This window comes from Megalobrama amblycephala, linkage group LG3, assembly GCF_018812025.1.
Source record: "Megalobrama amblycephala isolate DHTTF-2021 linkage group LG3, ASM1881202v1, whole genome shotgun sequence".
NCBI classification, from domain to species: domain Eukaryota; kingdom Metazoa; phylum Chordata; class Actinopteri; order Cypriniformes; family Xenocyprididae; genus Megalobrama; species Megalobrama amblycephala.
In genome coordinates, this window is record NC_063046.1 from 19,808,526 (window position 1) to 19,831,931 (window position 23,406).

At 36.3% G+C, this 23,406-nt stretch overlaps 1 protein-coding gene across 14 annotated transcripts in view; it reads right to left on the reverse strand.

Moving 5' to 3' along the window:
* Positions 1-23,406, reverse strand: part of map2k5 (mitogen-activated protein kinase kinase 5) — a 101,769-nt gene that overhangs the window by 38,047 nt on the left and 40,316 nt on the right. For all 14 annotated transcript variants that reach the window (XR_007184129.1, XR_007184128.1, XR_007184127.1 and 11 more), the window contains 7 exons: positions 20,519-20,583; positions 13,269-13,308; positions 10,556-10,624; positions 8,805-8,886; positions 8,632-8,693; positions 8,251-8,299; positions 4,910-4,983 (listed from right to left, as the gene is read on the reverse strand). Coding sequence is in view for 6 of the 14 variants with exons in the window: in XM_048184508.1 (XP_048040465.1) it covers positions 4,910-4,983; positions 8,251-8,299; positions 8,632-8,693; positions 8,805-8,886; positions 10,556-10,624; positions 13,269-13,308; positions 20,519-20,583 (441 nt within the window). In the remaining 8 variants the exon portion in view is untranslated. The remainder of the gene's footprint in view (positions 1-4,909; positions 4,984-8,250; positions 8,300-8,631; positions 8,694-8,804; positions 8,887-10,555; positions 10,625-13,268; positions 13,309-20,518; positions 20,584-23,406) is intronic.

Sequence of the window (23,406 nt, forward strand, 5' to 3'; positions counted from 1 at the left end):
GGTATTTGACAGAATCCTTAATACCATGTATCTGAACAAGATGTCCAGGACCTCCAGCAGAAAAATAGGCCCACAACATTAAATATTAAGCATGGGCATGGGGTACTTTTTATCCCCGTTTGCTGCAAAAAATTATTTATTTTTACAGCCATCTTTGATCATATTTACCAAGGGTGACAATAATCCTGACCACAACTGTATTTTAAGAAACCATTTGGTTACCAATATTTTTCAAAATATTTTATTTTGTGTTCTACAGAAGAAAGTCATGTAGATTTGGAACAACATGAGGGTGAATAACTGATGACAGATGATTTTTGGGTAAACTATCCTTTTAAGTACTAAATTTTATTCTTAAATTAAGCGTTATGGGTTTGTTCAAATCTCTAATCCCAAGCATGAACAATAGTAATGCAGTACTATCACAGTTTTCATTTTAAAGGATAAGACAACAGATACAGTGCTCAGCGTAAATGAGTACACCTCCTTTGAAAAGTAACATTTTAAACAATATCTCAATGAACAAACACAATTTCCAAAATGTTGATAAGACTAAGTTTAATATAACATCTGTTTAACTTATAACAGGGATAATCATATAACTTAGATTACACATTTTTCAGTTTTAAATGACAGCACCAAGTCTTCTAGGCATGGAATGAACAAGTTGGCGACATTTTGCAACATCTATCTTTTTCCATTCTTCAAGAATGACCTCTTTTAGAGACTGGATGCTGGATGGAGAGTGATGCTCAACTTGTCTCTTCAGAATTTCCCGTAGGTGTTCAATTGGGTTCAGATCAGGAGCCACTGAATCACTTTCACTCTGTTCTTCTTCAGAAATCCAACAGTGGCCTTAGATGTGTGTTTAGGATCATTGTCATGTTGGAAGAGTGCACGACGACCAAGGGCACGGAGTGATGGTAGCATCTTCTCTTTCAGTATAGAGCAGTACATCTGTGAATTCATGATGCTATCAATGAAATGCAGCTTCCCAACAACAGCAGCACTCATGCAGCACACTGTCACCACCATGTTTCACTGTAGGCACCATGCATTTTTCTTTGTATTCCTCACCTTTGCGACGGCAAACAGTTTTGAAGCCATCAGTTCCAAAAACATTTATCTTGGTCTCATCACTCCAGAGTATAGAGTCCCAGTAGTCTTCATCTTTGTCAGCATGGGCCCTGGCAAACTCTAGGCGGGCTTTTTTTGTGCCTGATCTTTAGGAGAGGCTTCTTTCGTGGACAGCACCCATGCATGCCATTCCTTTGCAGTGTACGCCGTATTATGTCACAGGAAATAGTCACCCCAGTTTGGCTTTCTACTTCTTTAGATAACTTCAGTGAACTTGCATGCCGATTTTCTTCAAACCTTCTCATCAGAAGACGCTCCTATTGAGGTGTTAACTTCCGTGGACGACCTGGACGTCTCTGTGAGATGATTGCAGTTCCATCTTTTTTTAAATTTTTGTACCACTTTTGCTATAGTATTCTGACTGATAAGTAAAGCTTTGCTGATCTTCTTGTAGCCTTCGCCTTTCTGGTGTAAAGAAATTATTTTCTTTCTCAGGTATTGTGACATTTCTCTTCCATGTGGTGCCATTGCTGACAGCATGAAATAGGAAGGGGTTTTAACATCCTTTTATAGTCAACTCTCTGCAGGACACCTGTGTAATGAATAATTAGACTCACCTGTGGTTGAAATCTTGTTAAATTAGACATTTGTAGCCTAAAATTTAGCTTTTCTCCAGAGACATTCAGTGGGGTGTACTCATTTTTGCATCACCCTAATTTGAGTAAAACTGAAAATTTAGTTCTCAAAGTTATTTTATTAACCTTGCTTTCATGTTATAAGTTAAACAGATGCTATATTAAAACTTAGTCTTGTCAACATTTTGGAAATTGTTTTTGTGTTCATTGAGATATTGTTTGAAATGTTACTTTTCAAAGGGGGTGTACTGATTTATGCTGAGCACTGAAATACATTAAAAATGGTTCACCGAAATTTTGTCCACTGAAAATTATTGGCCGGAAATTGCATTTTCAGATTTTGGCCGAAAGAGAATAAAGGGTAAACACATATGCTGTCCTAGCCCTCGGTGTTCAGCGCTCAGGTATCACTCTTGCGTAGCATTTTTTGTAACTTTGCGAGCGGCACCAATTCCAAACATGCACGACTTCGAAGCGGCTCTGGCCGAGCAGATAATTCTGTACCGGTAATTCTTGCTCTGCTCAATGTTCTGCTTTGTGTTTGTACTCTGCACAGTTGAAATAAATTAAATTAAAAAAAAAAAAAAAAAAAAAAAAAAAAATTATATATATATATATATATATATATATATATATATATATATATATATATATATATATATATATATATATATATATATATATATATATATATATATTATTTTAAAAAATATATTTTCCGTTTCGGTCAAGTGCATCCAGAAATTTAGGTTTCGGCCCAGAATTTTCATTTCAGTGCATTCCTATTAAAAATGGTAACCGTTCACAGTAAGTTTACATTTTTTAAACGCAGTTGCAAGATGATGCTGCGTATGCTTTATGGTGGGTGTCCACTGGCGCGGAGCAGAGCGAGCGTTTTCAATTTATTCATATGGAAGTTGAGCTTCACTCTCACTCGCAAGCCTGAAGAAGCTCAACTTCCATAGGAATGAACTGAAAACGCTCGCTCCGCGCCAGTGGACACGCACCGTCAGAAACACCCCTATTCTGCTTGTTTCCATTTCCTTTCATACACACACAACTCGAACCTTCTATAAAATAATCTTTCATACAGTTCGGAAAGGCTTGAGTAAATTACATGCACAGACATTCACGTGGTTCATTGCACAGGATATGCGCTGTGGGAAACGCATGCTTTGCTTGATGTGGCGCTTGCAGTTTGCGTTATCACCCGCCTGTAGGCCTATTTTCCTTTCAAATGCTCTACGAAGGCATCATTTATGTTGTTTGGAATGCTGTGGGCTTATATTTTATGAATACGAAACTCACTGACAGAAGGCTGCTTTCAATTTCAAACGCCAACGTGCGTTTTGTGAAGAGCACTCACGCAAGTGGCCGTGCGCGACTCCGTGTAAGTGGTTATGTACTTGAATCTGAAAATGCTTTTATGACGCGAAATTAATGTAACAGTCAGTTAGATGTCTTAAGGGATTAAACAGACAGGACAATAAACATCTTATATTTCAAAAGAGATGTGTGCATTATTGTGAATGCAGCTTATTAGATCTTCCGCTGTCAATGATGACATCAGTAATAATCAAACAACCGTAAAACTGAGAAAGAGAAAAATCCCTCACAGCTTTTGAATGGAAAAAGTTCAGATACTCTTAAATACTGAAAGCACTCTTTGTTTATTGCTTGTAATGTTTCATTGTTCCTCTTTATTATTATTTATTAGACTACTTGTTCTTATGTTTTGAAGCTGTTTATAGCCTATATTTAAAAATCTTAACATACAATTGTATTAATTTTTTTAAACTAGTAATTATTTAAAAAGTACTTATAACAACATAGACTATGTATTAATTTTTTTAAAATGAGGGTTACGAAACTAATTAATAAATAAGAAAAAACAAGATCAAGAATTGTTTAGGAATCGGATCGTGACTCTCAGAAACAGAATCGGATCGTGAGGTGCCTAAATATTCCCACCCCTAATATTTATATTTATATTATATATTCCTTAATTGCCAGTTCATGTTAGTTTATATTACATTAACATTAATTTATACTTAAAACTAGAAATGTATTAGTGCGCTCAGAAATTCACATTAAACTACATTAATAAATGCTGTAAAAACATTGTTGATCATGATACTTAATGCATTAACTAAATGTCAATGAATTGAACCTTATTGTAAAGTGTTACCTTCCAAACTACCTAACAAACAGACTCCTTTTACTCATCCTAATAGCAGTGACAGCACTGGATATTTAGTACATCACAGACACACAACCTCAAAAGTGAAACATTATCCCCTAAACATTATGTGTACAGTCAACAATAATATAGCGAAGCTGACACATTCAGTCCTCTGATATAAGCAGCACAGTTATCTGTTTAAAAACATTGAAATTCAGTACAGATGTGCCAGCAGAAGACCTGAGCTCTCTGCCATAAGCTAAAGGACACAGTAAGAGGAACTGATTTAAATCTACTGAAAAGAGTGTGTTATTGTGAAGTGTTATTGAAATGCCAGCCTGGTTTAATTTTAGTCTCTCACAGGGGAGAGACAGTGAGATCCGGGCACAATGGCACATGTCAGCAATGACAGGACAAACATAATGAGAGCGTTCCCCCGCGGCCTGACGTGCGTCGGTGTGCGTGTGTGTGTAAGTGAATAAGAGAGACATAGGTTTACTATACAGTGTCATGGTCTGAATGGGCACAGAGGAGAACGCACACATGCACCTCATCCAGGGGTCAGCATCAACTGGAATCTCTTTGGGGAACATGTGTATGAATATTAATTAAAAGAGGGCTGTTTGGAGTGATTGGGCCCCATTGTTGAACTCCTGAGCGTATTAGAGGTGGAGAGACTAATGCTGACTTTCTCAGTCTGAGCTATTGTCTCCAGCCACAAGCAGACGCCGTCTCTCACATGCACTGAATATATGCTCAATGTGGTAATTAGAAAGAGAGAGAAGTGAGAAGAGAGGAGCAATCTAGGGGGTATCTGGGGGTTAGGGAGCAAAGGCAAGAAGTCCCTGGAGGAATGAGACGAAGAAGAGAACAGAGACATGGAGACTGATAGGACAATGGCTGATCTGATCTGTGCTCACAACATACACAACATGAGAAGCATTTGTGTGAGTATACGCATTCATGCAGGAAAAACATGCACAAAAATAACCACTGGATACAAATTAAAACATACCTGCGTGCTGACTCCAAAGTCACACAGTTTGACCTGACCCCTTGTGTTAACCAGCATGTTGGAGGGTTTCACATCTGCACAGAGAAGTAATGCATTTAAACAGAGACACAAAATATCAGAGTATTTCAGCATCTAATATAGGGCTGGACGATTATGGCCTAAAATCAAAACCTCGATTGATTGAACATTTTACCTCGATTACGATTAATGAACGATTATTTTGTTTCTGTTTTTTTTTTTTTTGCCCTCATAGTTCACTGACAAGGTTTGTACTGTAAATATGATTGACTATTAAAGGTGGGATATTTTTTTCCTATTGAAAGAGCGATTTGACATCATAGTTCACTATCAGCAGTTATTTTATTTCTATGTTCGTAACATTTCTTACAGATTTCTGCTCGTTGTAAATCAGAAGAAGATAAATTAGCGCATTACCAGTACGAGTGATTGCGTGTGTGAGTTAGTCATACCGTCTCTCTATTAATTGTGAATCTGTGGGTTGTAAACAGTTCCTTAAAAAGTAGAAAAATATATGCTATAATAAGTTTTGAGTTTCTAATCTACTTAACTGGACAGCGCTGACAACTAGTTTCTGCGTTCCTCTCTGTGCGCACGATCTTCACGTTTTGCGCAGCTGTTTGTATGAGTGTTCGTGCCACAATGCAGAGCGCGAGCGCGGTGGCTCGATATAATAATACACATCTGATTGTCTAATCGCTTGGATGTCCAAACCATAAAACAAATACAACTGACAAAGTTTAGTGAAGACGTAAGGCTCACCGCTCGCGCGCTATCACTATGTGATGAACCGGCGTTCACCTCCGTGTTTTGCCTTTATGCCACTGACTGGACGAGGCAGAGTCATGTGGCTACACACCGTAGTATGTTTTTAAGGGGGAAGTATCAACAGGATTAAATAACCGAAATAACCGACATGGGAAAATTACGTCGGTTAGAGGTTCTGAATTTCGGTTTCGATTACTTTTCGATTAATCGTCCAGCCCTAATCTAATACCATTCTGACTAGATTACTTCTGCAGTGTAATCTGACAGACAGGTCAAATTAATGTAAATTTAACCAATACTCTGTATTCATAGTCAACTAGTTAGTTAAAGTGTTGGTTCACCCAAAAATGAAAGCAATGTAATTTATTACTCACCCTCATGTCGTTCTAAACCCGTAAGACCTTCGTTAATCTTCGGAACGCAAATTAAGATATTTTTGTTAAAATCCGATGTCTCAGTGAGGCCTCTATAGCCAGCAATGACATTTCCTCTCTCAAGATCCATAAAGGTACTAAAAACATATTTAAATTGGTTCATGTGAGTACAGTGGTTCAATATTAATATTATAAAGCGACGAGAATATTTTTGGTGCGCCAAAAAAACAAAATAACTTATATAGTGATGGCCAATTTCAAAACATTGCTTCATGAAGCTTCGGAGCGTTATGAATCTTTTGTGTCGAATCAGCAGTTCAGAGCGCCAAAGTCACATGATTTCAGCAGTTTGGCGGTTTGACACTTGATCCAAATCATGATTTGACACAGAAGAATCATAACACTCCGAAGCTTAATGAAGCAGTGTTTTGAAATCGGCCATCACTATATAAGTTGTTATTTTGTTTTTTTGGCGCACCAAAAATATTCTCGCCGCTTTATAATATTAATTATAAGAGGAAATGTCATTGCTGGCTATGGAGGCCTCACTGAGCCATCGGATTTCAACAAAAATATCTTAATTTGTGTTTCGAAGATGAACGAAGATCTTACAGGTGTGGAACGGCATGAGGGTGAGTAATAAATGACATTATTTTCATTTTTGGGTGAACTAACCCTTTAATTATATGTGTGTGTCTCCTTTGAAAGTCATTTCTGTATGTCTGTTTTGAAAATTAGGGGCACAATAAGTAAATTACAAATTAATAAACAACAAATGGATTACACATTATTGTGTCACACAGTACATAAAAACAAATCTGACTCTGTAAAATGTCTAATTATGAATACTTGATTTCTGTAATATGATTACACAATTTAGATTGACATGTAGGTCATTACTACACAAATATGTCTGTATTTTCACATACACTACTTTAAAAGTTTGGTTTCAGTAAGATTTTTATTGTTTTGAAAGTCTCTTATCTACGGAAGAGGATTAGGGCCAAGCAATAATAAAAAAAATAAAACCATCTCGAGATTAAAGTTGTTAAATTTTGAGAATAAACTCGTTAAATTTCGAGAAAAAAAAAATCAAGATAAAATGTTGAGAATAAAGTCATTAAATTACAAGAAAAAAGTCATTAAATTACGAGAAAAAAGACGTTAAATTATGAGAACAAATTTGTTAAATTATGAGAAAAATGTCGTTAAATTTCGAGAAAAAAGTCGAGATAAAATGTTGAGAATAAAGTCATTAAATTATGAGAATAAAGTCATTAAATTACAAGAAAAAAGTTGTTAAATTATGAGAACAAATTTGTTAAATTATGAGAAAAATGTCGTTAAATTTCGAGAAAAAAGTCGAGATAAAATGTTGAGAATAAAGTCATTAAATTATGAGAATAAAGTTATTAAATTGCGAGAAAAAAGTTGTTAAATTATGAGAACAAATTCGTTATTTAACGAATTTGTTCTCGTAATTTAACGAGTTTATTCTCAACATTTTATCTCAACTTTTTTTCTCAAAATTTAACAACTTTAATCTCGAGATAGTTTTATTTTTTTATTATTGCTTGGCCCTAATCCTCTTCCGTACTTATCTACACCAAGACTACACGCTTGATAAAAAAAAAAAAAAAAAAACTAACAGTAAAACTGTTTTATTGTGAAATATTACTACAATTTAAAATAACTGATTTCTATTTGAATCAATTTTCTCAAAATTCCTGTGATGGCAAAGCTGAATTTTCAGCAACATTACTGCAGTCTCCAGTGTCAAATGATCCATCAGGAATCATTCTAATATGCTGAAGAATCATGTGCTCAAGAAATATTTATTCTTATTATCAATGTTGAAAATAGTTGCTGCTGCTTAATATTTTTGTGGAAATCGTGATACATTTTTTATTTGATAAATGAAAAAAGTTCAAAGAAACCTCATTTATTTGAAATGAAAATATTTTAAACTTTATAAAATGTCTTTTGATCAATTGAATGCACCCTTGCTAAATAAAAGTATTCATTTCTTTAAAAAGATATCTTACTGGCCCTTAACTTTTAAACGGTAGTGTACTTCATTTACTTCTAAATACACATGCCTAAATTAAGTTCTTACACAGATAGAAAATATTTATTATTATTTCAGATGTATTAAAAGTAACATAAAAGTGGCTTTCTCACCTCTGTGTAAAATCTTTAGGCTCCAGAGGTATGTTAATCCTTTTACCACCTATAGAGACACACACAAACACCCATACTCATTGAAAACAGACTCAGAAGAGACTCAAAAGGGTATGAGCGTCTACATCTGTTGTCTGTAGTGGATAGAGCTGTAAATTATCTAAACAGTGGCATATCTTTGATTATTGTGAGAAAGCGTGAGGGAGAGGGTAATGGGGGTCAGAACTGGGAGCAAATGACAATTCAGCACTAATAAAGTGTTACAAAGACAAAACACACATACAGTATTAACACATTCTTGGATATGCCGATATCTCTCAGCTTTTCAAAATTCCCTGATATGCTTACTCGACAACAATTTCATGACTTGAAAGGACTTACCGCAACAGCAATCCTGCCTAAAACATGCTCTGGGATTCTCCAGTAGACATCCAGTGAGCCCCCTAAATCAAAAACAAACAATTCAGTTCAATTTGTAGATATGCTGAGCGATCTCTTCCTGTGCAAATGTTGCCTCCTAGATACCTGACAATGTCAAAACAGATGAGACTCACCATCCATAAACTCAGTGCATATTGATATTCTGTTCTCCACAAAGAAAGCACTGTAGAACTTTATGATGTATGGAGAATCACACTGTAAACAACACAATCAAATATATCAGAACTATCACAAATCAACACTATCACTAACTTTATCACAAATGTACACTACCGTTCAGAAGTTTGGGGTCGATATGTTTTTGTTTGTTTTGTTTTTTTAACCTTTTTTTTAAATCAAAGGCACATTTGTGAATTTGTGCTAGTTTATGGCACTGTAGTGATATAAACATGTCTTTATGGTTATGACGTTTTTTTATACTTTTAGGCTAACCGCTAATTGAATGATTCACCTGATGGCTGTGAATGATACTTTATTATTAAGAAAAATATACCACTGTTGAAAAGATGAGACTAATTGTTTTCATTAAAGGTCCCGTTCTTCGTGATCCCATGTTTCAAACTTTAGTTAGTGTGTAATGTTGTTGTTAGAGTATAAATAAAATCTGTAAAATTTTAAAGCTCAAAGTTCAATGCCAAGCGAGATATTTTAACAGAAGTCGCCTACATCGAACGGCCAGTTTGGACTACATCCCTCTACTTCCTTCTTTAATGACGTCACTAAAACAGTTTTTTGACTAACCTCCGCCCACAGGAATACACAAGAGTTGCGTTTGTAGAGTGTGTTTGTCGCCATGTCGTCGAAACGCTGATATTTTCATCCCGCAGTCCAATCACCGGGTCGGATTCCGGCTCAAATTGATAGGGTAAAATTAAAGACATGTTTACAATAACACTGAGCGCGTGCATCTCCACGTTATGGTAAGAGGCGTGACCTTTCCGGGCAAGGAGCGGTAAGCTGCTGTCGAATCACAACACAGGAACCGCTGGCACAATCAGAACTCGTTACGTATTTCTGAAGGAGGGACTTCATAGAAGGAAGTCATCAGCCCGTTTTTATGACAGTGGAAACAGCGGTATACAGATAAGTAAATTATGTGAAAAATACTGTGTTTTTTTACACGCGAAACATGAACACATGTTATATTGCACACTATAAACACAATCAAAGCTTCAAAAAACCACGAAAAATGGGACCTTTAAGTATTTGGTTGGTAGTTATTTATAGTAAGCCATGTGACGCTAATGACATAATACTATTCCATTCAACATGTGAAACTGGCTAATTATTCGATGTGATTGGCTCGTCGTTGCAAAGAGTGATTGGTATAAATTAAAGTCTATCTAGCAGCTGTTGTCAGAGCAGGTTACTGGAGCAGATGGCCTAAACTACACAGGCACTGAACCCTGAATAATTCATGACACTTCTTTCATACTTATCACAGTCATATACCTCAAACACCTAATCAGAAAGCTGAAACCACACATAGCTTTAAACAAACTTGGTTTTCACCTGGAAAAGGACTCCAAACTTAATCAAGAATAAAGTGAGGAGTACAAAGCAAATTATTTAGAGTATTTATGCATGTTACTTTTAATTCTTAAGGCTATATTCATCTCTCACTCAAGTATTGGCAGTGTCAAGGTCAGAAAGCTAACAAAGTGACACTTGAGTGCTTAAGAGAGGGCAAAATTCTCTAAGTTTAATTAGAGCAATTGAGAGGGAATACAGCATTGTGGGTGTGCACATTTTTGAAATTAGATCACTGCTCTTATCCACTGAAAAGAGGACTGAAGTGCATTGAAAATAACATCATAAAGACACAGATTAAGTAATCAAGCACAGAGAAAAAAAAGGATCAGACCTTATAAAGGATCTCAAGCTCTGACATAATTTGCTTCTGCAGCTCCACTGTGATGTCTAAAGGAATAACCTGGAAAACAAGCACAAGGCCCTCATTTGAACGAACACACTCAAATCAAACTTTCTGAACTATTTATCAAATAAGCACTTGTCTTAAATGAAACCCATTTGCACCCAAACTCTTAAGTAAAAATAAATTATATCAAACCCATATATGCAATACTAGACTGTCTGCCCACCATTGCCACAATTTTACACACATAATATAACTTTCAAACATAAGCAGTCATTCAAAAGGGGAATACTTTTCTGACTGTAATCATCTACATGAACTGCATCAATACTTCGGTTTCAGCTTGCTTCGAGGTTGAGAATGGATGCTTGAAATATGCACAAAGAGTTTCTCTTCAACCAGTACTGACAGGAAAATCAAAAGTCTACCATTTAAGAAAGCAAAAAGATATTCCAAGGCCGCACTTTCGTTCAATATTACAAAAGTTTTGAACTAGAAACAGTTATGTTTTTGTTGCAACCAAGGCACTTGCTCTCTCTCTTCCCCACTTTTGTAATGAAGCAGCGACTAGCTAAAATGCTTCTTTAGTTAAGGTTAGATTATCAGCCTCCCACTGAAATAATTGATTACAGGTAAGGCAGTAAGGCAAGGCTACACAGTTAAAGCTCAGCAGAGATCACTTACAGCCTTAGCCAAATAGATAGCCCTGCTCGAGCAAACCCAGGCGGAGTGCAGACGGAAAGATGAGCAGACACAGCAGATGAAATGAAAGGAAAGGAGGACAGATAGGAGATAAGACATAAGAGAAGTGAGAGGATAAATGTAAACTAAACAGATGTAAATGAGAGGGAGGGATAGGGATAAAATGTGAGAAAAGAACAGAAGAAATGACAGAACAGAGAACAGCTAAGATGGAAAATGAAACAACCTCTATGGCGTTTGAGGACCACAAACATGTTTAAAGGATTGGTTCACTTTCAAATAAAATTTTCCTGATAATTTACTCACCCCTATGTCATCCAAGATGTTCATGTCTTTCTTTATTCAGTCGAAAAGAAATTAAGGTTTTTGATGAAAACATTCTAGGATTATTCTCCTTATAGTGGACTTCAATGGCCTCCAAACGGTTGAAGGTCAAAATTGCAGTTTCGGAAGTGCGGTTTTGGCGGAAGCACGTGCAAGGCGATCATTTGTTTATTATAAAGCATATACATTTATTTCTGAAAAAAAAAAAAAAAAAACTGCAATTTTGACCTTCAACCGTTTGGAGGCCATTGAAGTCCACTATAAGGAGAATAATCCTGGAATGTTTTCATCAAAAACCTTAATTTCTTTTCGACTGAAGAAAGAAAGACATGGACATCTTGGATGACATGGGGCTGAGTAAATTATCAGGAAAAAAGTTTTTGAAAGTGAACTAATCCTTTAACTGTGGTGGCACGTGCAGGAGTGCTGGATTTGCTCTTTTGTGCTCTTCAAATAGCAGAGCACCGTTAACATCTCCAGAAGTTATTCATTGCATTCTGCCGCAGTAAAATCCACCTGTAACAGAGCCGCTGAGGTCTTGCTCCCTTGATTTCACCTCTTCTGTACTGCAGATTTTTTTATTATTAAAAAACCAACTGGCTGTATGATTTCCATTAGTTGAATGTGAGTTATAATATAATACATTGGGTCTGTGGTATGATGTCATGGTTTTCTTTATGAGCCAAGTAATTCTAAACAATAAGCCAAAATGCAATCTACAAAATATGTACAAAAATGTTATTTAAGGTTACTATAGAGCAACTGTGAATTCCTTTCACTTAATGTAATGTTTGAGTGGGCCCCTTTAAAGGATTAGTCCACTTTTAAATAAACGTTTCCTGATAATTTACTCACCCCCATGACATCCTAGATGTTCTTGTCTTTCTTTCGTCAGTCGAAAAGAAATTAAGGTTTTTGAGGAAAATATTCCAGGATTTTTCTCCATATAGTGTATTTCAATGGCTACCAACAGGTTGAAGGTCCAAATTGCAGTTTCAGTGCAGCTTCAGTGCAGCTTCAAAGGGCTTTAAACGATACCAGACGAGGAATAAGGGTCTTATCTAGCGAAACGATCGGTCATTTTTGAGAAAAATACAACTGTATGTGCTTTATAAACACAAAATTTCGCCTTGAACATACTTCCCGTTTCCGCATTCTTCAAAACACTTACGCTGAATGTTCTACGCCTTCCCTATTCTACATACGGAAAAAAACAAAACTGGCGCCACGTTCGTTCCGTAAGTAGAATAGGAAAGGCGTAGAACATTCAGCGAAAGCGTTTTGAAGAATGTGGAAACGGGAAGTATGTTCAAGGCGATCATTTGTGTTTATAAAGCATAAACGGTTGCATTTTTTTTTTAAATGACTGATCATTTCGCTAGATAAGACCCTTATTCCTCGTCCTTATTCTATCGTTTAAAGCCCTTTGAAGCTGCACTGAAACTGCAATTTGGACCTTCAACCTGTTGGTAGCCATTGAAATCCACTATATGGAGAAAAATCCTGGAATGTTTTCCTCAAAAACCTTAATTTCTTTTCGACTGGCGAAAGAAAGACATCTTGGATGACATGGGGGTGAGTAAATTATCAAGAAAGGTTTATTTAAAAGTGGACTAATCCTTTAAGATCCAGAGCTTGAGGCTCTAAAGCTTATAAACTAATGTATTGTTCTTACCTTCACTGCTACAATTCTCTTCCCAAGCATGTGGTATGCTCTGTAAAAAAGGAAACATTTATGATTAATGTCAATGCACACATTAATAAACAAACAAACAAACAAACAAACAAATGGTATATACACTGTTGCTGCCCTAATTTTTTAAGTACAATCAATCAACTTGGATGTTGTAGTCACTTGACATGAAACCAACTTAAAAAATGAGTTGAATCTTGTATAACTTATAAAAAAAATGTTGAAAATTGCTTAACTTAATTTGATTAGTTAAAGCAATGTAAAAACATAAGTTCTCATAACATATTGATTTTCTTTTACAATGTATAAACTTATGTTTACATGCTTGGGTGCAGTGAGTTTTTTTTTTTTTTTGGAAAGAGCAAGGACATTAAATTGATCAAAAGTGACAGTAAAAGGCATAATATTTCCACAAAAACTAAGCAGTGTTTTCAACAGTGATGAAAAGAAATAAGTTTCTTGAGCACCAAATTAGTATATTAGAATGATTTCTGAAGGCATATTAGAATGATTTTCTGAACTCACATTTATTTGAATACTGCTTTTCACAATGCACATTGTTTCAAAGCTGCTTTACAGAAAACGCATGTTTCTACATTACAATTTAGAGTAATATGTTATCAGATGTGATGGTATCCAAGTAATGTCCATATGTACAGATCTAAGATAATACAAATCATTTAGTTAACTAACATCATGTATTCATTTAGTCAGAAACAATGAGCTATAATGTGATCACATGACACTGAAGACTAGAGTAATGCCTGCTGAAAATTCAGCCTTGCCATCATAGGAATTAATTACATTTTAAAATACATATCCAGATAGAAAAAAGTTTTCCCATGTGAATATTTCACAATATTACTTTAATTTTGATAATTTCTGAGACTTCTTTAAAAAAATAATACAATATTTTACTGGCCCCAAAGCTTTATACATAGCTAATTTAAATATCTAAGTGAAATTTGTTATCTATTATATATTTGTTTTCTAATGCATTTAAACACAGTTTCACATTCCATCCTTGAATGTCAATTACTGAATGTCCATCCTTGTATTTTTTTTATGTTTAAGGTTTTAAAGTCAGAGCAACCGGAGATGTACATCTATATGACTAAGTAAGACACTTTTAAACATTTGTATTTATTTACAGATTATCAGCATCTTAATCGCTACAAAAAAGAGCTCAGAGGAGGGGTGTCCTCATCCTAAGTGTCAAATGCAGGTGAGGTCAACACTGAGTCAGTCACCTGCGAAACCTCAGACATTCTGAGCTGTGGAGCGTTATCAGCTCCGTTCCCGTTTCAGCGTGAGCTCTCCCAGACAGGCCTCCTGTTACAGGTCGAATTAACGGCAAAGCCGCAATTATTTAATTATGATCCTTGCTCATTCCGAGCAGTGGATCTGGTTACTGCAGTAGGTTCTGAAGAGGGTTTGGGTTACAATAACCCACGACACGGTCCATTCCACCAGATAATATACTATAACAACAGACAGCTGCCAAACGAGGGTGAATTTAACAACACAAGCACACTGTTATGTGTGTGTGTGTGTGTGTGTGTGAACAAAAGAAACAAACAAAAGAAAGAACAGAAAAAGAAAAAGACTGATTATGACGCTCTGTATGGGGGTGTGCATACGTCTGCAGTAAACAAATTCGTAATGGTTCATGTTTGAGACAGTGCTTGTGATTTATGTGAAATAGATGGCTGATCTTGTTACAGCTCCAGACACCTCGTAACTCCGGCAAGCCTTTAATTAATGTCGCTCTAAGTGACGCGACGGCTAACTTCCCTCATTTAGGGCGACGACACTCGATCCCATCTCACCTCTGCACGTACACTTTACACTTCAGAAGATTCTGAGCCATACAAGATACAGAGATGCCTAGTGACATGCCTAATATGTGTTTATTGGGAACATATTATTAAATTAATATGTATGGAAAATTAAATCTCAAAGTGTTTTAGTAATTTCTGAAGTCAATTGAAATGTCAAACTCAAGCAATATCACCTGTTAGAGGTGGTAAGGCTTAATGGGTAGTGATGGGTATAGCTCAGGCCTGACCATCAAAAGGTAGTCCAGTTGCTAGATTCACATCATGCATTTACCGTATTGTGCCCTTGAGCAAGACACTTAACCTAAGGTCTTTCCACAGGGATAGCATATGTAATATGTACTCTTCAATGCTGCTTTGGATAAAAGCATCTACTAAATGACTACTTACTGCTTACTAAAGCCAAGTTTGCCAACCCAACCAATGATGTCGTCTGAATTGTCGCTTCAGGACAGTAATAGATCTTACTAAGCCCATTTACAAAGTTCATCTAAAGTCCTTGAACTTTGACCCTGCTGAGTAGTCATGCATGGATGATTTAAGACTGACAGACGCGTGGTCAGAGCAGAGCGAGGTGACGTAGTGACGTGTGGTCCTGACCCCCGTAAATGTGTCCCTATTCTCTGTTTGTTATTTACACTCCAGAGCCCGAGGTAATGAAAGCTCTGTCATGCAGTATTCATGGACCTCTAGAAGACAGCCATCCCATGCATGTGCGTTTGCAGACGAACACACACGCACGCAACCACACAAACAGGTTTCGATTACAGCGACCAATGCGGACCAGACAGTTCTCTCAGTCTCTTTCTCTATGCCATCTAACCTGAGATGACCAGATGATCGCCTCACCTGAAAAGAAAGCCACAAAGAGAGGTGCGCAAGAAGAAACACTAGGGATGGGGGAAGAAACAATAGTTTACTTGTTTGATTATCGATTTTCTTATTTATTTACTCGTGTCTTTACTCATTTAATTATTTACTTTGTTATATAATCACGGAAAATTAGAATCTTTTTCTATTTTGCAAGCAAAGATGGAGTGTTTATTAATGAATCAGGTTATTTTCTGGTAGTGAGGTAAAAACATAGCCTAATCATTTGTGTATCTGACCGAGTATTCCATTTATTATGTCTGTTGTGACATTAAATAAAGCATTAAAAACCGAAGAGTATTCCAACTAGTGATGTCACGATACTGAAATTTCCAACTTCGTTTTGATACCTTGAAAAATATAGATATTCAATACCATTTTCAATAGGGAAAACTGCCATATTTAATCACCATATAGATTATTTGTTATTATCTCATATGTAATATATATATATATATATATATATATATATATATATATATATATATATATATATATATATATATATATCTCAAATGCTTTAATAACTTGGTTCATTTTGTTGTAACAGCTTACAAACAGCACATGGAGGCTTTATTTGAATTGTTGAACTACATTTTAAAAAAGAGAGAGAAGTAAACAGTCAGTAATAAAATAAGAACAAATTGCAAATGATAGCACAAATAAATACAATAGAATAAAGAGACAAATGAAATAAACATCTAATAGTAATATTCAGGAAAGAAATACTGCAGAAATGAAAGTAATCAAATGTAAAATTACACTGGATAGTTTTCATTGTAAAAATTAAATACAGATTAATGCTTTTGTAACTAAAGTTACAAAAGTTATTCAGTCAAGAGCAGTGAGTGAGTTTCTCTTTGTCTTTTGTTCTTTGATTTACATGACAGACAGCAGAAGATTTATTAGGCTGCTGTCACTTTAAGAGCTTGTGCACGGATTCAACATACTGTTACACAAAGTGTGTTTTCTCTCAACTATTTACGTTCCAAAACTCACTGTATTTTCCTGCATACTCAGAAAAATGGGCATTTTGACAATTTTGTATGTATTTACCGTTTAAAGCTGCAGTTTGCGATTTTTCCTCTTTGTCGCCATCTCTGTTTGAGACCTGCAATTGCAGTCATATGCGGAACAGTTATCTGTACGTGCGCTGTGCCTCGGCACAGCTCGTCAGCGCGGATGAATCTAATGTTTGATGTCAGTCACTGCACCGGTGTGGATACTGTACTTCAGAATCACAGATTCTACATCTTGAAAGTATGACCAATATAAGAATTTTCACTGGAAAATATCATCTGAACAAGTAAGTAACATGTCTGCCACTTTTGTTCTGACCAACTGAGGAAAAAAGCATTAGGCCTACAATAAATTGCGCTGCCAATGATGATTAAATCTAACGATGGCTTAGCTCGGATCATGCCAAACTGTGCAAATTATTATTACTGTTATATTGTTCTCAAATTGTTAATGTTAACAACATCAGCATTGCGTGACTATGTATTTAGTGTATATTAGCGTTACCTGTAGATTTCAATTTCTGTAGCCACTCCACAGTTCAAAGTCTTTTGCTTCTGACTATTAGTGAATCTCCAGTTGTCATTTGGACCTTTCTGAATTACAATCCACCATCAAAATGATAAAGTTTAATTATTTCAGCTGCTGTGAGAAAAGTGCCACTACCAGCAGCATCCTCACGTGATAAAACCGACTAGCCTGGATGGGACTCCTTCCTTTCTGTTTACGGATGTGACGTAATGACGCACAGACGAACTGCTGCATGCTCAAATTTCCCGCGGAAATCCACCATGTCGCTCTTATTATAAAACATTATTACAAGCTTACCGTTGGAAATCGAGTCAAGATAATTAGATAGTTTTGAACACTGGCTGGTTATGTGCTTGCTCAAAAATTGTTGATTGAAAAGTTACGGACTGCAGCTTTAAGTGCAATAAGCCATGGAAAATAAGTCAATTTGATACTCGATAACTGTTTGAGAGGCAACTTTATGAGAGCGCCACTTATATAGATCAGTGGTACGTGCGCTTTTGGTGTGAGCACGAATCCTGTGCGAATTACTAAAATTATGCACAATACAAGCACTATTCAAACAAAGCAAATGAGCCGAGTGAGAGAGGAGGCGGCGTGTGTGTGTGTCAATTCACTGTCAGAGAGAAAGAATGCGCAGCTGATATCTGTGTATCGATACTGCAGAAAAAGAGTATTGGAAACATTTCAGATATTTTAATAATACTGATATTTTTGAACTAAAAATTTTTTTAACATCTTTATTCCAAGATGTTAGCGAGAAAATTGTATATTCTTGGATCTATGCAAATGATATTTCAGAATTTCAGTCTATAAATCAGTGGTCTCAAACTTCCGGCCCGCGGGCCATTTACGGCCCGCCCACCCCCTCCACCCGGCCCGCAACTGATCTCAAAAATAAAACATAATCCAGCCCGCTAAACTATTATTATTATTATTATTATTATTATTATCTAGTTGCTACCTGTCTGATATGCAAAGAAAAAGTCGCCGTTCTAAGGGGTATTCACATATTGCGTCACATAAGCGGCCGCGCCGCATTCTCCTTCTTTCCAATGCGCTTCTGCTCCAGTGGCGTATGTCGTTGCTATGCAACCATGAGCCGCGCTCTCAACCGCATCGCTTCTATTACGAGTGCGCTTGCCTAAATTACAGTAAAAGCACTCGACTTTAAGTCACAAGCGTCGATTTAAACCACTGAAACGCATCCGAAGTTAAACGTTAAACGAATTAAACGTTACCGATGCTCAAACGGCATCTTGGACAAATGTGCCTCAGCTGTGTGAGCACAAGCGCTGCCAGGTGTTTGTCAAGAAACAGAAGAGTGTACAAATGTATTCAGGGATTGTATTTGTTCAGTGCAAGATTTTAATGTTATTTATGCTAACATAAAGTAAGGGAAAACACTTCCACTAGTATTATTAAACTAATAATGTATGTAACAATGAGAGATTTGTATTTTTTGGCAAAAGAAAGTTGATATATAGCTCCAGTTTTTTTGTTTATTTCTGACCACTCCACGCCACATGTGTTGCTGGTTTTGTTCCTAAATTACTGATTTTTTATTCCATGCATCTTGTTGGATGTGAGAAGTCGCACCAAACTATTTCAATTAATAGTATTATATTAGTAGTATTATATTAGTTTATTAGTAGTAGTATTATATAATTATATTACACTCTGTAACAATGAGAGAGACACTGCTGTTTACATTTAGTATGGTAAATAAAATATTTATAGTATAGGTATAAAAATATTTTAGTAGGCCTAATGAAATTTGAAGTAAATAATGCAAAGGAAAGGAAATTTTTTGAAATGCTGCGCTTTCTTGCGCTTGAAGTTTAATATGGCCCTCCTATGAGGTGTCAATCACAGAAACGGACCCCCACCAATTTGAGTTCGAGACCCCTGCTATAAATGCAAGAATTTTGGTTTACTTTATCTTTTCGATGACGCAGGGTTATAAACACAGTAACACAACATCAAGGGGTGCAGGTTAGGTGAAAGCCTTACAGAAAAAAATATTTATTTATTCTTAAGAAAAGCAATTTAAGTGAACACCCTTGGCGCCATCCTGTATGCAGTCTGACGGTCACAAAGGTGTGTGTTTTGCATAAAGGAGAGTGTGTGTATGTGAGCAAGCACAGTAGAGGTGATCGAGGACAACTGTGGAGATGGATGAGAGACTGGCCTAAATTTCCCTACGAGCCACATCAGAGATTATATTACATTACATTTCACCTGCCGCTACCTGTACTGCACTGCAGCTGTCAGTCTGAGCAGGAAACACAATAACAGTGAATGTTTCCCTTCTTTAAAGATCATGAATATGCAGAGACCAGAAATAAATAAATAAAAACAAGCATTCCTGCTCTTACAATGTTTTAGAACACATTATACACCCCTTTTTGCTATGTGAGATCAAAGATTGCATTGATTTTTAATGCATGTTCCATACAGACTTAAAAAGGAAAACAGAACAGCTGTATTTCTTATCCATCAATTAAAAGAGAAAAAAACAGGGAAAATGGTTTGAATTAAGAGATGAATGCAAAATTCAGCAGTTTCTTTTGTTTGAGGGGGGGAAAAATAATTCTAGGCAAACACATTTAGTGCTGAGCTTGTCAGACTGCATTCTTGTTTGGGTTGCAGTATTGGCTTTTATAAAATGGTCGAACAATTTCCAACAACCCAGAGGTTCTCCTACAGTAAGATAAGAATATGATGAGAGTCTGGATTATCCACAAAAGCACACAGACTGAAATGAAATGAATTGTGTAAGACCATGGCCTTGTCCTGTCCTGTCACTGTATCTTTTAGGCTAGGTGTATAGTCTTGGCACAGAAGGGAGCTTTAAAAGGGTCAAAAAGAGTCACTTCAATATCACAAGTGCTAAATCAGCATCGTCCTTTTGGGTTTGAAGAGGCTGACCACAATTGGTCTAATTAAATCCTAAAACATGAGAGCAGCACTCACTTGTAAACTGTTCCACCATTTCCATGGCCAAGTTGCTCCTGGTACTGGAGGTCATGTTCATTTATCTAAACAAACAAAGGGGAAAAAAAACAGAAATTTTCCTCTACATACTGTTTTTATCTAAAGCATCTTCAGAAGAGTGTTATTATGCATGTCAGTGTGTGTGGAATCAGGCGTTTCTGTGCATTTCTTTGTGCGGTTATGTGTATGCATGCATTCATAGACTCATATCTCTATGAGATGGCCACTACAGCAGTTTTATTTATTTTCTTTCACTCAATAACTGTGTAAAATGTAAAGTGAGCTGATTAATTAATTGAGAGAAAGAAAGAGAAGACAGAAGAGAGAACGCGAGGCAGGGACATAAATAAAAGAGTTGCCACATTTGTAACAGCAACGCCAAGTGGGAAAAAAAAACCTAGTGAAGTCCTAAAAAAAACTCAGAAATCCCACTGTAAGGTCATTGGAAGTTCAGTAGCGGAACAAAAAGGAGGATCAATACAACATTTCCTGTCTAATATATAAAAAGACGACAGCAGCAGGGAGAGTGATAGGAAGTTTAATGATGATTTGTTTGCCTGTGCTGTCATGTTCGACTTTGATAAAAGCTGTCAAAATGGTAATACAATACAGGCGCTTCTGACACCAAGAGGCCAGAGGGACCAGTATGTTTTAACAAGCAGTCAGTTTTATGCACATCAGAATGCCCTCCATCTTTATTTCAACCTCTTGATTTCTTTGAATATAACAAAATACATGCTGTGGGATCTTAACTCTCAGAGCTTCAGGATTTCAGCCTGTGAGTTAGACTATATATCTGTGCCCAGTTGAAACAATTAAGAAAATGGTTTTACCATTAAAGGTTTTGTCAAAAATTATGTCATTAATTAATCACCCTCTTGTCGTTCAACACCCGTAAGACCTTCGTTCATCTTCGGAACACAAATTAAGATACTTTTAATAAAATCTGATGGCTCAGTGAGGCCTCCTTTGACAGCAAGATAATTAACACTTTCAAACACTTTAAAACAGTTCATGTGACGACAGTGGTTCAACCTTAATGTTATGAAGTGACGAGAACACTTTTTGAGTGCCAAAAAAACTAAATGACCTAAATATTTTACAATATCTAGTGATGGGTGATTTCAAAACACTGTTTCATGAAGCTTCTGAGCGTGTATCAAACTGCTAAAGTCACGTTATTTCAGTAAACGAGGCTTCGTTATGTCATAAGCGTTTTGAAGTTCATGTGACTTTGGCAGTTTGATACACGCTCTGAACCAATGATTTGAAACAAAAGATTTGTAAAGATTCAAAGCTTCATGAAGCAGTGTTCTGAAATCGCCCATCACTAGATATTGTTGAATAAAGTCATTATTTTATTTTTTTGCTGCACAAAAAGTATTCTCGTCACTTCATATCATTAAGGTTGAACCATTGTAGTCACAGTTTTAAATATGTCTTAAGTACCTTCCTGGGTATTTGAAAGTGTTAATTATCTTGCTGGCAATGGAGGCCTCACTGAGCCATCACATCTTATCAAAAATATCTTAGTATCTTAATTTGTGTTCCAAAGATGAACAAAGGTCTCACGGGTGTGGAACGACATGAGGGTGAGTAATTAATGACAGAATTTTCATTTTTGGGTGAACTAACCCTTTAAGGGTTGTGTACCCTTTGCCGTACCCTGAAGCCCACCTCCCCAGAAATATAACTACGACAATGCAGACCGCAAGATCTGCGATTGGTCAGCTTGGTAGCATGATGCATCGCATTTATTACTACACATTTCCGGCATATTTGAAATGCGTGACGAATCAGGGAAAGATACGCAATGATCCCAATCAGGGAGAGAATGTGGGCAGCCACGTCTTAGTTTTCAAAAGTCTCAGTTTTGTTCCGCCTACACTGAAAAGCAACCCCTCAAACTAAAACGCGGCCTACAGCATTTATAAAAAGTCTCTCTTTCCGGGGGTTGAAAACTCTGGAGTAGTGTGGACACCAGGCGTAAACATAACAAATGTTATGCATTTTTAAAAGAAAATGCACTAGAGTGAAAAGGGCCTGAGGTTGACAAAGCAGAAAAACGCTGTGGAAGGTCACTCTAGTAATCTTCTGACCTGACCTGTAAATGCAGTTGCTAATTCCAGACACAGAGGATTATTTTCAGATCCAGCTTTGAACCGATTCATCCAGTCAACAAATTAACTCCCACTCAATCAGTGACATCAGAACCACAATTCAGTGAATCAATGAATTATATAAAAGCCATGAGGGCTGTGCTTGAATCTGATTGGTTGAAGAACTTTCTAAAGTGTGCAATTATTTTTCAGTAAATGCACAGCTAAAGTAGATCTATATCACTTTGCTAAATTATTTCAGTAATTTCAATGGTTCTTACAGTCTTCAAAAAAAAAAAAAAAAAAAAAAAAACCCTCACAATGAAACTGACCAAGCAAACCAATATAACAATAGGATAAACTGACTATAATATTTCCATGTTTTTCCCACTAAATTAAGTTTTATTATCTGTGGAAAGCACACTATCTTCCCCCACTTGCACAAAGTGTCTCAGTAGCGAGGTGGTAATGTCGCTGTTTTTGAAGCAATTAAACTTCACTATTAGTAGAGACTCTACTGCCGATGTTGAGAGACACACAGACTCAGGTAATTCACACAAGCTTAATTTCTCTCTCTCTCTCGCTCTCAAATAACTGCATTAGTCTGCATATCAGTGGCTCAAGACTCCGTTTACAGTTTTAAAACTACAGTTTGGAACTAGCAATGAAGGCTTGGCATGAGATGTAGGCTATTAGAAATTAGGGTTACACTTTATTTTAAGGTGTCCATGTTACATTTAAATTATGAGTAATATTAATTAACTACAA